General features: G+C 36.3%; 1 protein-coding gene across 2 annotated transcripts in view; it reads left to right on the forward strand.

The window, feature by feature from the left end:
* AEBP2 (AE binding protein 2) overlaps positions 1-17,539 on the forward strand; it is a 65,335-nt gene that overhangs the window by 8,119 nt on the left and 39,677 nt on the right. For both annotated transcript variants that reach the window (XM_087855673.1, XM_045781383.2), the window contains exon 2: positions 13,899-14,106. In XM_087855673.1, the coding sequence (XP_087711799.1) occupies positions 13,899-14,106 (208 nt within the window). The remainder of the gene's footprint in view (positions 1-13,898; positions 14,107-17,539) is intronic.

Raw genomic sequence — 17,539 nt, forward strand, 5'->3', positions numbered from 1 at the left:
GGAAATAAGAATAGCTAAAGTGGGATTTTTCATGCCAATAACAGATGTGGGCATTTTGTCAGTGTAGGTTTGTGAATCAGTTTCTTTTGCCTCTCCCCAACTTCTCTTTGTAACTCCTAATCACATTCAGGTTTTACCTCAAACATTTTCATAGGCAGACTATCCCTGATTTGTTAGGCACAATGCTAGCACTCCCAAGTTCTTCATTGCCCTTGTTACAATTTGAGTCATTTACTGTTTATCTCTCCTGCTAGAGTTTATGCTTCTTGAGAATAGGAATCATGTCTCTTTTGATCATTGTTCTATTCACAGCATCTGGCACAGTGCCTGATGCTTATTTTAGGTGTTCTTTTGTGTTTTTTTTTTAAAGATTTTATTCTGTTTTATTTATTTATTTGAAAGAGAGAGGGCACAAGCAGGGGGAGCATGCAGAGGGAAAGGGAAAAGCAGGCTCACCGAGTAGGGAGCCTGATGCGGGGCTCGATCCCAGGACACTGGGATCATGACCTGAACCGAAGACAGATGCTTAACAACTGAGCCACCCAGGCTCAGTGATTTTATTTTTAAGTGATCTCTCTACCCAATGTGGGGCTCAAATTTACAATCCCAAGATCAAGAGTTGCATGCTCTACCGACTGAGCCAGCCAGGCACTCTTAGGTATTCTTCAGTGCGTTTTGGATGAATGATGAAACTCCTGTGTTACAGAAAAACGTGGCAAAGGTAGAGAGTTAATTTTGGGAGCTGGGAGACCAATTAGGAAGTGATAGGAATAGTACAGATGTGAAATGAAGAGACTTGAACTAGGGTACAAGTTGGGGAAAAAGTCATGCTTGGGAAATTAAATCAAAGGAAAGAAAAACTAATTTCCTGAGTGGCTTATAAGAAAAATATTATGTTATTATTTCTGAGTAAAATTTTTTTTTCTTGAGGATTTCATTGGAACAATAGCTTGCTTATTTTTCCAGACACATCCATCACTAAAATAATTCAAGGAAAAGTTGGGTAGTGAAGGAGCATGAACCTTAACTTAGAAGGAATTATAATTTAACTTCTCAGATGTTGTTTCCCTACCTGTAAAATAGAATATCTTAGTGTTGTGATTAAATGAGATGGAGTATGTAAAGGGCCTAGGGCTGTATTTAATTCATAGAGTCATTTATGCTTCCACTTATTATGCACATAGATGTGGAAAGAAAACTTCGGTGAGAATAAGTAATTGATATTATAGTATCAGCTTTACTAGAGACTGCTTGCAAATCATTTCATTTCTCTGAACTTCAGATTGATTCTTTTTCTTAAAAGTGAGGTTTTAAACAATATAAAATAATTTGAAGCTCAAATGTGATGATTCTGATGTGGACTTGGCAAATGCTCTGTTTTATCCTTTCGATAACCCAGAATATTGCAAGCATGGCTTTGCTATATCCAGGATCTCAGAGATACTTTACATTGGTTCTTCTGGGTTCAAGAATCACCATAATTTATGGTGTTGTATTGAAATATCCATTTGTTTGTCTTTTCTAGGCTATAACATTTTTAAGAATTAAAATCTGGTTCTACTTATTTTTATACTTCCATTACTTACCAGTTGTACTCACCTATTGTACTGCTTATATTCAGAACTCAGTAATTGGTTGAATTCAACTGAATGTGGATGTACCTGATACATGTTTCTTCTTTTTCACTATCATGACTGTATGAAACAGGAAGGAGAACCATTCTGTGCCTTATATCTTCCCCAATTCTTTAAGTTGGTTTACTTATTTTAAGTAATCTCTACACCCATCGTGGTGCTCAGACTCACAACCCCAAGATCAAGAGTCTCATGCTTTTATGACTGAGGCACCAGGTACCCTCTCTCCCAGTTCAACAGCATACGTAGAAACAGTATTTGAAAAAAGTCGTGATTTTTGAAAAATTTAAAAAGCAGACTTCCCCAACTAATATTTTGTTTCCCAACAAAAAATAAATTTAGATACTATTTTAGAAGAAAACTACTATTCTGTACTTTGCTTATGAATGTGAGACTATTGAGCTTATTGGAAGGATTTTATGAAATTCAGTTCATTGCATCCTCACAAACAACTAATGAGGCGAGGAAGTGCTCCTGGTTACTATACTGCCCATATGACTCTTGTAACCAAACTTGACTGAGGAAGTTTAATTAAAATAGTATTAAGTCAGTGGCTAGTTTAAATTTCAACTCTTTTGCAAAGAATAACTTAGGAGCTTGAATTCATTTACATTTCTGGGCCTCATTTTCATTGGTAATTATAATATACATAGCCTAGATCCCTTTTTAAGACTATGAAGTATAAAAATTGATTTCTGAGTTTGTAGTTATTCAGTCTTCAGGGGAATAGAGAGTCTTTATTGGCATTTTAAGTTTAATGCTTTTCGAAGTCCCTGTCTTGCTTTCTGGTTTTCATTTATGTTTCAAATTTCTAGAAAGGTGAAGTGTTACTAATTAGAGAAAATACGGAGACGTTAGAAGGGTGTTTGTATTTCTCAGTAAATATATTTACTATATCATTGCTAAATTATAAAATTTTTGTCATTGCTTTTTATAAATATTTGTTAAAGTACCAAGAGTGGATGAATCAGCAGTAGATTTTTTAGTGCTTTACGTTCGTGTTGGCAGTCATTTCAACATGTCTGTTGAGGTGTTGAGGACTCCTGTAGGCTTTTTTGCCAGAAATATGTGTACTGAAATCATTTGATAAAATCATTTTTATGATTTAACACTAAAAAAAATCAAGTAAATGTGATTGCTTCTTATAAAATGGGTGTTAGTCTTCATAACAGATTTTTTACATACTGTCTTTGCATATAAGCATTTTCCTGGAAATCTTTTTGAAGGTAAAAGATTAAAAAAAAGAAGGGAAAGGTAACTCCTTATAATGTAATTACACTGAAATAGAATGTTTCTAGTATTACAGTCTTTTTGAAGGTAATTGCTTGCTGATCTGGTCTTAAACGGCGTGAAAAATGTGGGTGGAGTAATCTTAAAGAGCAATAGACTAGAAATGAGAAGCAAATTTAAAATGATGTTCACAGTGGTAATGTAAGAATGCAGCCTACTTGTTTTCCATAGGCTATATTTCATCATTCTTGCATAAAGTCCCTTTTGACCAATTTAGTGAATGCTGCTGGGTCTTGGGGAAAAAATCTTTTGTTTTTATTCAGAGAAATAATTGTAGGGATGGAGAGTAGTCTTTTTCTTGATTAGAAAAACCCATTTTAGCTTTTTAAATTACAGTGATAATAGCTTGTAATTACAGTAACAATAGTAATAATAATATCTTGGTTTTGGCTAATGATTTTTAGTGTGCCTCCAATTAATTTTTATGATTATCTCAGTATGACAAAGCCATATATTTTACTTGCCTTAAAAGTCCTACTTAAATTTGTCCCTATAAGTATGTGAGCATTTACTGTGTGCAAGGCACTATACTACCTGGGCTTAGGAATTTACTCTGAATGAGTCTTTCAGGTGATTCACAGTACAAATCGAGCAGATTAGAAGGAAGCAGAATTCTTTCCATCTTAGATGAGTAGGGAGGGCCTTAGGGAAATTGACTTGAGCATATATAATGCATGTAATAAAACAAGCACTTGTCTTTACTTTTTTCTTTTTTACCTATATTTTATTTATTTATTTATTTATTTATTTATTTATTTATTTATTTATTTATTTATGAGCTGAAGCAGGGGGAGCGGCTGGCAGAGGGAGAAGCAGACTCCCTGCTGAGCAAGGAGCCCTATGTGGGACTTGATCCCAGGACCCTGGAAGCATGACCTGAGCTGAAGGCAGACACTTAACTGACTGAGCCACCCACACATCCCTTTACTTATTTTTTCTGATTGCTTCTGAGTTTAAAGATCTAAAAGCATACAGCACCATAGCAGTTTGGAAGGCAAAACCAGGTGGCCTTACAGAAATCTGATGTGATCCAAATTCCTTAATCCCATTTAAAACCCAATTCCATAATTTACAATTTGTTCTTGATAGAGAAAAACCAAAGTGACTGCCCCTTTGTCCCCAGACAAATGAATATTTGAAGTTGAAATTTATGTTGATGCTGTTAGGCTCCTATCTGTTCTAGTGGCTTAAGTTCTAAATTTGGGATAAGTTCTACCTGAGGATAGTGTTGCTTTCTATGACCTTGAATTAATTTTTTTATGAAGCTAATTGACTTGTAGGATTGGGGGGGGGGTTGAGAGAGAGAGGAGGGGCAGAGGGAGAGGGAGAGAATCTTAAGCAGGCTCTGTGCCCAGCTCAGAGCCAGATTCGGGGCTCGATCTCACAACCCTGAGATCATGACTTGAGCCAAAATCAAGAGTGGGGCATTTAACCAACTGAGCCACCTAGGTGCCCCAGAAATCAAATTTAATAGTTTATCTTGTTACCAAAACTATCTGCCTCAAAGAATCAAATTATATGTAAATATTAAATATTTTTTGTGTTGTGTGTGTTAATGGATGTACAAAAGCAAATAACTTTTTGTATGTGCGCACCAATTGAAACTGTTATTTTGACATATGGGCTGCATTTCAGTATTTCTCAAATCTGTGGTTTGCTCACATTTTTCCTTTGTATAAATGTGGCAACTGAGTTGTTTGGCGTTAGTGTTTTGTATTTGTGTGACTTTGGGCAATCACATAATATCTGTGTCTCAGTCTCCTTTGTTAAGATGAGGATACTAATTATTATACCTATCTTATGTGGTTGATGTAAACATTAAATGGGTTAATACATGTCAAGCATTCTTCCAGTTTCTATGGCTACATGACAACCAACTCCAACATTTAATGATTTAAAACAATTATTTTGCTTACAAATCTAAGAGCTGAGCTGGGCTGGGTAGGGTTAGATCATTCCTGCTCTACTTGGTGTCGGTTTAGAACAGTATAAAGGCTGGGGAACTGTAATCACCAGAAAACTCACTTACCCACTTACCTATCTGTCATATGTGTGGTGTCTGGGCTGAGAAGACTGAAACAGCTGAGACTTCCTGGCATCTCTCTCTAGCTCTGTGTAGTTTTTTCATGAGATCTCTTGAGCATGGTGGCTTCAGGGGAGCCAGATTTCTTTACGTGGTAGTTCTGGTTTCCCAAGTTGTGTGTCCCAAGAGTGAGTCAGGCTGAAGCTATAGTATTGGGTTTTATGACCTCACCTTGTAAGTCTTGCAGTATCACTTTTGCAGTAGTCTCAGATTTGTTCACATTCAGGGGGAGGTAATAATGACCCTCCAGCATCGTAAGAAAAGGATGTGGGAAAGTGTATATGGTGTGGCCATCTTTGGGAAATAAACTCAGTAAGTGTTAACTGTTGTGATAAAGAATAGGAGCTCAGATTTAAATAGAGTACCTTTTGTGATGCAAATTTTGATTCAGTAAGCTATACGATCTTTTTTTTTTCCTTAAGAGAAAGTCATAAAATTTAACAGGCAGGCAGTTCATCATTTTCTTGAAGTGCCTGTTTCTTTTAACTGGTTTAGTTTTGGCTTTCAATCCCATTGTCAATGCCTGGAATAAGGAGCAGGGCGCAAAATTATAGTCCATTCCAACAAATGGAGGTGAGGAATAGGAGAATTTCACTCTTAAAGTTGCATATTATCCATATAATATCAGGTATACAACTTCACACTTTTCAAGAATACAGGCTTGTCTTAAATGCTTGGCACTCTTTTGAATTTCAGCCTTTAATAATTTTGATTATAAGCATGGGAGAGACATAATCATTCTAGTAGTGAGTAACAATTTCTTAGATCACAGGAACAGGAACATCACCTGTTAGCCAGATAACAATTTACCTAGTTCTGTGATTAGATTAGAAATCCCTGATGTGTGGATATAATGCTGTTTACCTACAATTTGATAAATACCTTGAAACCTTTGCATAGTATACATTATTTCCATATAAAGCTATTACCAGTTAGAATTAAGGTAAATTTATAATGCTTGCTCTGACCCTGTTAAATGTAACTTATAAATCAGTAGAATTTTTGTTCCCTTTATCTCATGCCACTTTCTTCAGTCCATATGGAGGACCGTGTTCCATTCTTTTATTTATTTATTTATTTATTTATTTGAAAAGATTTTATTTATTTATTTGACAGAGATAGAGACAGCCAGCGAGAGAGGGAACACAGCAGGGGGAGTGGGAGAGGAAGAAGCAGGCTCATAGCGGAGGAGCCTGATGTGGGGCTCGATCCCATAACGCCGGGATCACGCCCTGAGCCGAAGGCAGACGCTTAACCGCTGTGCCACCCAGGCGCCCCATGTGTTCCATTCTTTTAAAGTAAGAATTATAGAATATTTGTTTTATAGTAGTCAGATAGAAGCTTATGAACCTAAGACTTTCTAAAGATTATATGGTTTTCATTGAAGAACAAAAATAAAGTAGCCTTGATTCTTTAGAGATTAGGGAGGTCCTTTTGTGGAACCTCAATCAGTAACTTCCAGATCCTGAAAGAAGTGGGTAGTTTTTTTTTTTTTTTAAGATTTTATTTTTAAGTAATCTCTGCACCCAATGTGGAGCTTGAATTCATAATCCCCAGATCAAGAGTTGTATGGTCCACTGACTGAGCCAGCCAGGTGCCCCTTCCTACTACATTCTTTAAGTTTATGGCACTTTTTTATCCTCTCTGTCACTTTGTATATAATACAGCTCCATGTTTTCTAACTGGTTTTTTGTTTTTGTTGTTTTGAACCTTTTAATGTAAAAGTACTATCCATTTCATAGCTTGTAATTTGACAATTTTGAGGACTATTGTTGAGAAAATAAACAGTCTAAAAACAATTTACAGACTGAGTTGTGGATGAAATTTTTTTCCCCAAATGAATTTTTGTGTGGAACTCCAGTGCCTAAGACATATTAAAATAGTATTTTATTAGTATTTATTTTTTATAAGTTCAAAAATTTTACATTAATTTATACAATCAGAACAGTAGAACTTAAGTGAATTTAAATTCGAAGTAGGGTTTTTTTAATTCTTTTTTTTTTGTCAGTCTCACCAGAGGTTTTCAGCCTCTTTTTTTTTTTTTTTTTTTTTAAGATTTTGTTTGTTTATTTGTTAGAGCCTGCGTACAAGTAGGGGGAGGAGCAGGCAGAGGGAAAAGCAGGCTCCCTGCTGAGCAGGGAGCCCAGCGGCAGGGCTGGATCCCAAGACCTGAGCCTCAGGCAGATGCTTAACCAACTGAGCCACCCACGTGCCCCTCCGTGTTCTATTTTGGCTGCTTAGTCTTGAAAATTTGACTTGCAGATACGGGCAGTTTGTCTTTCGGTCTCCATATACTACACTTAGTTCTACTGATCAAGAGCTATGAAAGGGGATTAATAGTAGGGAAATTTTGTTTGAAAAATACCATTACTTAATGATCTTAATTGTCTTTATATCACAAATGCAAAAGTGACTAGAACCTCAAACTTAAGCAGTAAAACTCTTAGTATTGTTTCATGTCAGCCCTTTAATTTGTTATCAGCTCCCTAGGAGAGGAGAGCATGTAACAAGTAACTGTGAGTCTTCTTGGAAGGTGTTTAATTGGGTAAGGCATAAGGGTGTGATTTGCAGATCTAATTTTATGTAAATGGACATGTGGAGGCCTAAATTAGATCTGCAGTACAGATCTGCAACTTTGCTAATCAATGACATGTTTATAGGAAATTCTGATATTCAAAATGTTTTGAGTGACAAGAGTAAATTATACTTGAATTCAGATTATACACCCATATACCTTCAGGCCCCTGTTCTCAACCCTCCTTTAAATTTAGACATTTCAGGGACGCCTGGGTGGCTCATTTGGTTAAGCGTCTGCCTTCAGCTCAGGTCATGATCCCAGGGTCTCGGATGGAGCCTTGCATTGGCTCCCTGCTCAGCAGGGAGCCTGTTTCTCCCTCTCCCTCTGCCTGCTGTTCCCCCTGCTCATGCTCGTGCTCTCTGTCAAATAAATAAAATCTTAAAAAAAAATAAAGTTACACATTTCAGTAACCTAGAAATTAAGAGCAGGGAGAAGAAAAGGACCCAAAAATACCAAGGAAAATCCACAATACAAATGAATTTCCTCATAGGTAACTGAAAAGAAGACTCCCGATAAGGCTTCTACTCATTGGACCTCGGCTTCAATTTCAAATTGAGCTATTACACTCAGAATAAAATAAAAATATTCCAGCTCAGAAACATACTCTTTCCAATCTGTTTTAGAGAGTCATTTAAGCTTTGCTTCAGAACAGTGGTTCTCAAACATTTTGCTTTTAAAAACCCTTTTGCTTTCTTAAATATTGAGGAATATAACTTAGATCTCAGTGAAGCTATTAAAAAAGTTATTGAAAAAATTAAAGAGTTTTTGTGTGGGTTGTATTTATCACTATTTTTTTTTAAGATTTTATTTATTTATTTGACAGAGACAGCCAGCGAGAGAGGGAACACAAGCAGGGGGAGTGGGAGAGGGAGAAGCAGGCTTCCAGCAGAGGAGCCTGATGTGGGGCTCGATTCCAGAGCGCCGAGATCACGCCCTGAGCCAAAGGCAGACGCTTAACGACTGCGCCACCCAGGCGCCCCTATATTTATCACTATTATTACAGGAGCAGAAATTAAGACCAGAACTTTAGAAACATTAATTTAAAAATAAACCAATTTTATGTAACAAACAGTATTTTCTTTCTTTTTTTAAGTAGGGTCCCTGCCCAATGTGGGGCTTGAACTCAGGATCCTGAGATCGAGAGTCGCATGCTGTACTGCCTGAGCCAGCCAGGCACCCCTAAACAATATTTTCTTAATGTGGAATAACTTTTCCAGTTAAAAAAAAATTAAAGAGTGATGTTGTTTTAGATTTAATGTCTTTAATATCTAGCTTAACAAATAGTTTTTCCTATCTACTTCTCCATTCAGTCTGTTGCAATGAATTGTTTGGTTGAACTATGTGAAGACTGTCTGGCCTTATACAGATATTTAGTTGGAAAGGGAAGGATATTTTAATAGCCTTTTTAGTTAATTGTATGGCTGTTTGATACAAGGGATTTTTTTTTTTTTTTTTTGCAGTGTTTGCTATGTGGAATCTGAAACCATGTCAGTGAACTTTTTTTATTCTGTTACATGAAGACTGTGGTCTTGTCCGCAATCATAATGTAGCATCCATGTATTGCTTCCTCTTTTCCTGTATCTTGTCATCTAGCAAGCTGCTCTTCACTTTTCAGTGTTGGCAACCCTGTCACCTGTGGTCATAATCCACCACACAGATGTTTTGCTTGACAGTAATTTGAGTTCTCAAAGAAGGGTCTGTTCTTACATGTATGAGTGAGTTGGCCCTTGAATTCTCAGAGGAAATAATTTTCATAAAATCTACGTACTTTAGATGTTGGGGTAGAAAAGTCTGCCGTGCCAGGTAGTTTCTTAACAACAGGAAAAGGGCCCATGGAAAAGAGGTTTGAAAAAGGGAATGTTATGTTGAAAATGTCTCATGTCCTTCCCTAAATACTGCATTTGAATTTCTAACAGCGTGTGTTTTTTTTTTTGAAACTTAGGGATTGTCTGTTGTCAAAGGGTGTGCGTATGGGAGTGTGTTTTTGTGTATGCTTTAGTTTATCATTTTGCAATGAGAGACACTTCCTTACATAGTCTGATCAGTATTCCTTGGGTAATAATGGTAAAAGCTCTTTTGGAGTCTTGCTACTTACACTGTTGTAGCAGTAGTATCAAGTAGATGCTTACTAAAAATATAATATCTCAGGTCCTGCCCCAAATCTACCAAAAGAGTATCTGCATTTAATAAGATTCCAGGTAATCCATATAATATCGAGAAGCACTGCTTTAGATTATTGTAATTATCTGAATAGTAAGAGTGCTTTTTCTGGCTTCGGTTTTCGTCCAAATACTAGGCTGCTTTTGTTCACATTTTACAGAATCTTTAGGTGTTCATTAGGAAGGAGAACTGAGTGAAAAATTTTAGTGTGTGTATGATCCTAGGAATATTACAGGATCAAGTGGAAGGAATGTCCCCTTCTAGTTCAGATCATCTTGATATCTTACTGTTAAAGGAAGGAGGAGGACAGTCTTTTCTATGACATCTATATCTAGCTCAGTATCCTGTCAAGATAAAAATTAACTATAACTTGTCTCCTGTGCTCTCCTGCATCAGGACCGTTGCCTTTATCAGTCTTAGGAATGGTGAGAACCACTGATTCCAGCATGGGTTTGTGGCCAAAAGGGAGCCTGGAGGCTTAGGATTTGGGCACTTCCTAGACGTTGGAGGAACCTAGGAGTTGGCCCTGCTAGGGAATGGAAGACTCTGTGGGTGTGCCGCACATATATGAAGGTCTCTTGAGTCTTCTAGGGTCTGGGACCTGTCTCTTACCTCCTTTGCCACTGCATTTGCAGCTTAGTTGCCCATGATAGACACAGTTCATGCTCTTAACATCAGCATTATGCCATCTTTTTATGAGGATCTGTAGCCACGTGAGGTACTGTGTTTCAAGTGAATGCTATTGCACATTGACTGATTGCCCAGTGTTTAGTGTGTATGGCTATTTGGACTTACAAGGTTCCCCTTCTATGTTAAAATTGATAAGGAAAAGTACATTAAGCATGTATATTGCCAGTTGGATTTATTATAAGTAGGAGTCTCTTGACCTTTACTTTGTCCAATTTAAGGAGAAAATTGGTTTCATTTTCAACTAATTTTGGACTTTTACATAAAAGCAGTACAGGTATGCGATTAAAAATTATACAAAGGTATATATAGTGAAAATTTCTCTCCTACTGACCCTCTTTTCCTCCCTCCAAAAAAACATGGACAGTGTTTTGTGCATCCTTCAAAATAAGTTTTGCATTTAGAATATAGCTGTGTCTATATCTATCTCCCTCCCCGACCTAGGTATGGAAATTAGAGCATTACTACCCTGCGTGCCTCTGTGTGTGTGTGTGTTTGCATTTTGCTGTACCTTAGAGATTGTATCACAATAGGTCATTGAGATTTATCTCTTTCCCTAAGATTGTTTATAATTTGAGTGTGGTTGGCTGTTCACTTAAAACTACTAATATTTTATTTGCCTTTGGAGTTAATTAGTATGGTTTACAAAAGTATGAGTTTTATAGTTAAAATGTTTTAAAATATATGAAACAAGCAATAAGGAAAATAGGTAACCAACCATTTCAGGGTTAAAGGCCTCATGAAACCTGAAATTTCTGAGGCTCAAATTAAAATATGCATTTCAGTATAGAAAAACTGCCATACTCACAATTTATTCCTGCAAAAAAGAAAAAAGGGGAATAAATGTTCAGGTATTCAAGAGCTGATTTGCATTTGAGAGTATAATAGAGATTACAAAGGAGACAAAAACTAATCTCTACACCCAGTGTGGGGCTGGAATTTAAAACCCTGAGATTAAGAGTTACATGCTCTACTGATTGAGCCAGCCAGGTGCCCCAAGATTACAAAGTTTTAGAATGAAGTTTTAGAGTTTAAATTTAGAACATATATATTGATTGGTAGATAGCCAGATGAACTTACATGAATATTCTTTAAAGGGAAATCTGAGACATTTTTCATGTCTGAAGCATCCTACAAAAACATTTTTGCTAGTTTTTTTAAATGGGTACATAGGATGTTAGACACAAATCATTGTTAAGCTTGCTTAATAAGGGGGGGAGGGAAAAACAAAACAAAACAAAAAGCTTACTTAATAAGTTTAAATTTATTTTGACTTTTACATATGAGCAAATAAGGTGGTAGTTATGGGTGAATGTTCTTATTTTTAGAAGGTATGTGCTGAAATAATTATGGTTGAAGTATCGTGTTTGCAACTTGCAGATGATTGAGAAAAACAGATTACATACAGCAGATAGGACAAAGTGTAAATTGTGAAGTTCAGATTTATATACATTTTTCTGTGTCTTTGAAATTTTCTGTAATAAAGACTTGGGAGTAGGAAAGCATACCCCATAAACATTAATATAATTTTCATAATTTTTATTACTTAAATTGTAAGCAGATACATAGCTTTTGATGGATTTTAGCCTGCGGACGTTCTTACTGTTGACCCCTCTGTGGTTGAAGCTACTTCTCTGTAGTTTCTGTATTAGGAAGATACTAAAAAAAATTTTTTTTAACGAATTGCTTTTAACTTAAAAAAAATATTTTATTTCTATTTATTTATTTTTTTAGAGAGAGAAAGAGAGCGAGCACGACGGGAGGGGCAGAGAGAGAAGGAGAGAACCTCAAGCAGGCTCTGCCTAGTGTGAAGCCTGCTGTGGTGCTTGATCTCATAGCCCTGAGATCATGACCTCAGCCAAGTTGAATTTTAACTGACTGAGCCACCCAGGCACCTCTAAAGATTTTTTTTTAAAGATTTTATTTATTTAACAGAGCATGCACATGCACAAGCAGGGGGAGCGGGAGAGGGAGAAGCAGGCTCCCCGCTGGGCAGGGAGCCCAATGCAGGGCTTAATCCCAGGACTCTGGGATCATGACCTGAGCCGAAGACAGATGCTTAACCAGCTGAGCCACCCAGGCATTCCTAAAGCTTTTACTTTTAATTAATCTCTATACCCAAGGTGGGGCTGGAACCTACAGCCCTGAGGTCGAGTCACATATTCTGTTGACTGAGCCAGCCAGGTGCCCCTAAATTGATTGCTTTTAAAAGGAAGGCAAAAGTGTGTTACGTTTTATTAAGATATGAAATTTTGGGCATTCAGAATTACTTCTATTACTTTTATTTCTACTAGTATGTGATTTTTGTAATAAAAGGGTTAGTAATATGTTATATTTTGTTTAGTAAATAAGAAGTAAAAAGAATTGATAGATTGGCTTTTCAGTCCTTTTTTGTGGATTGAGATTAGTTTAAAAAAATTAAGGGACAGGAAAAGACATTTTATTTGGACTTCAGTAAAATCAGGGAAACTTTTATTGTACCCAGTTTTTGCTCTTCTTATTTATTTATTTATTTTTAAAGATTTTATTTATTTGTCAGAGCACAGGCAGGGGGAACGGCAGGCAGAGGGAGAAGCAGGCTCCCTGCTGAGCAAGGAGCCTGATGCGGGACTCCCATCCCAGGACTCTGGGATCATGACCTGAGCGGAAGGCAGACACTTAACCGACTGAGCTACCCAGGGCTCCCTGCTTTTTTATTTAGAAGGGAAAGGACAGCACAATTTCCCAAACTTCTTTGAGATGGAGAGAGGTAGGCAGTGTCAAGCAGTTGTATCCTCAGATTAGTGAATAAAGGAAAAGATTTTGGATTAACAGGTGATTTGTGGAACTGTAAAGACACTCTTGATTCTCAATTTATAGCTGGAAACTGTTACTCTTGTTACTTTATTATGCTTCTTTTTTTTTTTTTTTAAAGACTTTATTTAATTGACAGAGACAGCCAGTGAGAGAGGGAACACAAGTAGGGGGAGTGGGAAAGGAAGAAGCAGACTCCCAGCAGAGAAGCCTGATGTGGGGCTCGATCCCAGAATGCTGGGATCACGCCCTGAGCTGAAGGCAGACGCTTAACGACTGCGCCACCCAGGCGCCCCACTTTATTATGCTTCTTAGAACTACGGAAGGGATGAAATGTGTTGAGCTGTGTGTGTGTGTGTGTGTGTGTGTGTGTGTGTGTGTGTGTGTGCGTGTGCTTGGTTTGTTTTCTGTAAGTTATAGTATTGGGGAGTTCATGTCTGCCAGAAGTTGCTTAAATTATCCTGTATCTGGTTTTGAGGTACTAGCATTTTTTGCCTTGATTTGCACTTTATTGCCAACTAAATAATTTCAAAGCAGTGTTGTTTTCTAATAGAAAGTATGGTTAGTATGCTTTGTATGGAGCAGAATGTCAAGTAGTAGTTAAGTATTTATAAGATCATATTCATGTTAGTGAATTTCTAGGAATAACACAGCCTTTTTTCTTCTTTTGTAGCATAAGCAGTACTATAATGGATGTAGACAGCACAATTTCCAGTGGGCGTTCAACTCCAGCAATGATGAATGGACAAGGAAGCACTACTTCTTCAAGCAAAAATATTGCCTATAATTGTTGTTGGGACCAGTGCCAGGCTTGCTTCAACTCTAGTCCAGATCTGGCAGATCACATCCGTTCCATACATGTAGATGGTCAGCGAGGAGGGGTTGGTTTTGTCATTTCTTTTTTTCACTCCCTGTTTTCATTAGTTTTATTAATTTATAATTGCTAGTTAGGCTTTTTTTCTCAAAGTAATTTGGGATTGTTTTTACAAAGGCTTTATTTTTTTCACAATTTTTTTCTTTTGTTTATTTCCCACATACTTGATGGAATCAAATAGAGAATATATTATGTGTTGGATTTTAATTTGCCTTTAGAAGAAATTAGACTTTCTAAAATACAGTAGGAAGAAATTCAATTTTCTAAAATATAGTGGTAATATTAGACTTTCTAAAATATAGTGGGAATATAATAAATGAATGCAGCCTATTCCAAGTTTCTGATGTTTTGAGTTGAGGACATTTAGGAGTTGGCACTGTCTAGGATTTCTTTTGTTAGAATGGTCCTAAATTATCCCCGATGCTGAAATTAACTGGAGAGACTATTGGTACCAGGATTAATATATAGAGTTCTGTTAAATGACAGCTTGCACTCTTACTTGTGAATGAGAACTGATCATCTTTTCCCAGATCTTAACAGAGCTGGCTTAGATAGAAAGTTACGATTAGTGAGTATTGACCTATGCCCTTTTAGGAATACATTTAATTGTGTCAGTTTATATAATTTTTATTGGATGGTGAAGCTGAGTAAATTAGGTGAGTCAAAGTGTAATGGATCAAAGTATTATAATGTTACTTATAATTTTTTTCAACCTTACCAGGTTTGTCTTGAATAGTTACCACACTTTAGTGCATTTTCCAGAAATAAATGTCACATTGTAAGTACAGATAATCTTTGGGTCACATAATTTCCTATTAGCCTGCCACCACTATTGAGATAATACTGATATTAAAATGGTTAAGATCATTATGGTTTAAGTGAGTGGGTAACTATTTCCAAGGTTGCATTGGTATTTAGGTTGAATTATTCATCTTTTTCCAAAAAAAGCATGCAACCATATAAGCATCTCTAACATTTTAACTGGTGGTATTTGTGCATTGAAATTTCTTTTAAGAAATCTTTGCCATTGTCACAATATGTTGTAATGTCTCAACAATCTTTTAATTACTTATATTTGATAAGTAAAGATTTGTCTTATTAGATTTGATTTTGACATCAGATGGTATATTAATGAACTTTGCCCATCATATGGTATTTTCACCTTCTAACCCAGCTCAGTGGTTAGGTTACTTTTGTCATAGTCTTTTTTCCCTTCTCACATATTTCAGATTTTTAGTGTGAACTATCAACCAGGTTGGTTTCCTAGTTATTACAGAGTTGGCTTTTGTGAGCCAGTGCTTGATGTCCCTTGATATATATCACTAAGGTAGCCTTTTGAGCCATGGTATGATGATGCTTTTTTAGTTACTCGACTTAGTAATTACATATAGACTCATGAACTATGTAGATTACTGGGCTTCTTAATAGGTGTGGGAGAATTTCACATTTCTAAATGTTGGATCCTACATGTTGAAGAGTTGGTACACAATCTTATGAGAGTTTTTAGCCCTTTAAGGATCTGTAGAAAAAATGGAGGTGCAGACTGAATGTATCATGTAATCACTGCAGCTATATTTACTTAATTGATATCAAAGAGCTAGGCATGAAGTCTTGATATTTCTGTTAGTATAAAATTGCTGAAATGAACTTGCCTGCCCCCATGTCATTTATTGGATGCTTATTCATAAAATTACCTTATTGTAAGATTGTCTGGCTAATTTTAAGATTAATGCTGTTTTGACCACAGAAAGGAGGCCTCATCTTTGAAGGACATTAATTGCTGAACTACAAATGTTAAAGAATCAGAGGAAAGGAGAAAATACAAATTATTTTTTACATACCAGTCATTGGTACATAGACTAAGCTTTCAGAATGAAAGTATGAATGAAACTTTGAAAACTATACACAACTATGTAACAGGAAATCTTGATCTGGTTTTGTACTTAAAATAGAGTGGGTGTTGGTTTGGACTTTTTTTTTTTTTTAATGGCCTCTTTGAAGGGACGTTTAAAAAATAATTATAACTGTTTTTAAGCATACAGTTCAGTGGCATTAAGTACATTCACATTGTTGTACAACTATCATCACTATCCATCTCTAGAATTGTTTTAGTTTCTCAAAACTGAAATCTGTACCCATTCAACAATAACTCCCTAATCCTCCCTTTCCCCAACACGTAGTAACCACGATTCTACTTTCTGTCTTCATAACTTTGACTGTTCTAGATATCTTGTGTATGTGGAAAACAGCTGATTTTCATGACAATTTTATTTTTTTAGATTTCTTTTTTCTCTTCTTTCTACCCCGTGTTAAACTGTCTTGATGGAACAGAAACAAATGAGGAAAAAATTGGTACCTCTAGAGGATTTAATGCTTCTAATTATTAAAAGATGACAGTTTTATTGGAGCAGTAAGTTAGCAAGGTCTAAATACTATATTAATTCCTGTTCTTTTTTTCATCCCGTTCTAATTGTCACCCTGGGAAAATAAAACCATCATGTAACAGTTTAGAAACTTCTTTCCACCCCTTTAAGCTTTTTTATGTTGCCATGTCACATGGACTGTAATTATATATAGAGGCTGAAATTGGGTAGACTTTAGCTTTTCCTGACCTTTTCATATATCATAGTGGGTAGATTCTTCTATTTCAAAAGCTAAACTAACCATTTAAATGCTGAGCCCAGAGCCTGCTGATGGACTCGATCTCACGACCCTGAGATCACTACCTGAGCCAAAACCAAGAGTCAGACACTTAACCAACCGTGCCACTCCAGCATCCCAAATGTACCTTATTACTTATGAAAGTGTTTGCTCCTATTTAAAAATATAAAAACAAAGAAGCCAAAAAAAAAAAAAGTTGACCTTTTTTTGTTAGGCATAGTAGAGTTGTGTTCTTGGGTCCATACTTCCATGCATGACTGGATTTCAAAAACTAGACTGAGCTATTTTACTAATCAAATTTCAAAATCCAGCGCCTATTAATATACACTGAAGTCTTGGTAGGTGGGAAACTTCGTCTTGTAGGATTTCAGTAATATCTATTAGTGTTCTTTTCTTTCTGTTTTAACTATTTCTCACTTTAAAAGCAGTTGCCTGAAAGTAAATGTTTGTTTCTTGATGCAGGAGCTATTGTACATGTGTCATTTTATTAAGTTCATTTTTGTATATGTTCTTCGGTGTTTGAGGGCCGAGGGTCCAAGGGAAATTTGGGGGGGAGGGATGATATTCAGAGACTTGAATGAGGTCCGTTACCTTTATATGCTATATAAAATGACATTTGTAGGCACTCAGTGTTAAATTGGAATGCTATTAGGAAGTGAAATCATTAGGAGGTCACTTTGAGTTTTGATTGCCCATCTGGTATCTCCTGAACACAACATGAAATTGGTCATGTCTTTTGTAATAAAGGAGAAATACTTAATTCTTGTAATTTGAGTATT

Source organism: Ursus americanus, chromosome 25, assembly GCF_024610735.1.
Source record: "Ursus americanus isolate L20-20 chromosome 25, mUrsAme1.1.p, whole genome shotgun sequence".
Lineage (NCBI taxonomy): Eukaryota > Metazoa > Chordata > Mammalia > Carnivora > Ursidae > Ursus > Ursus americanus.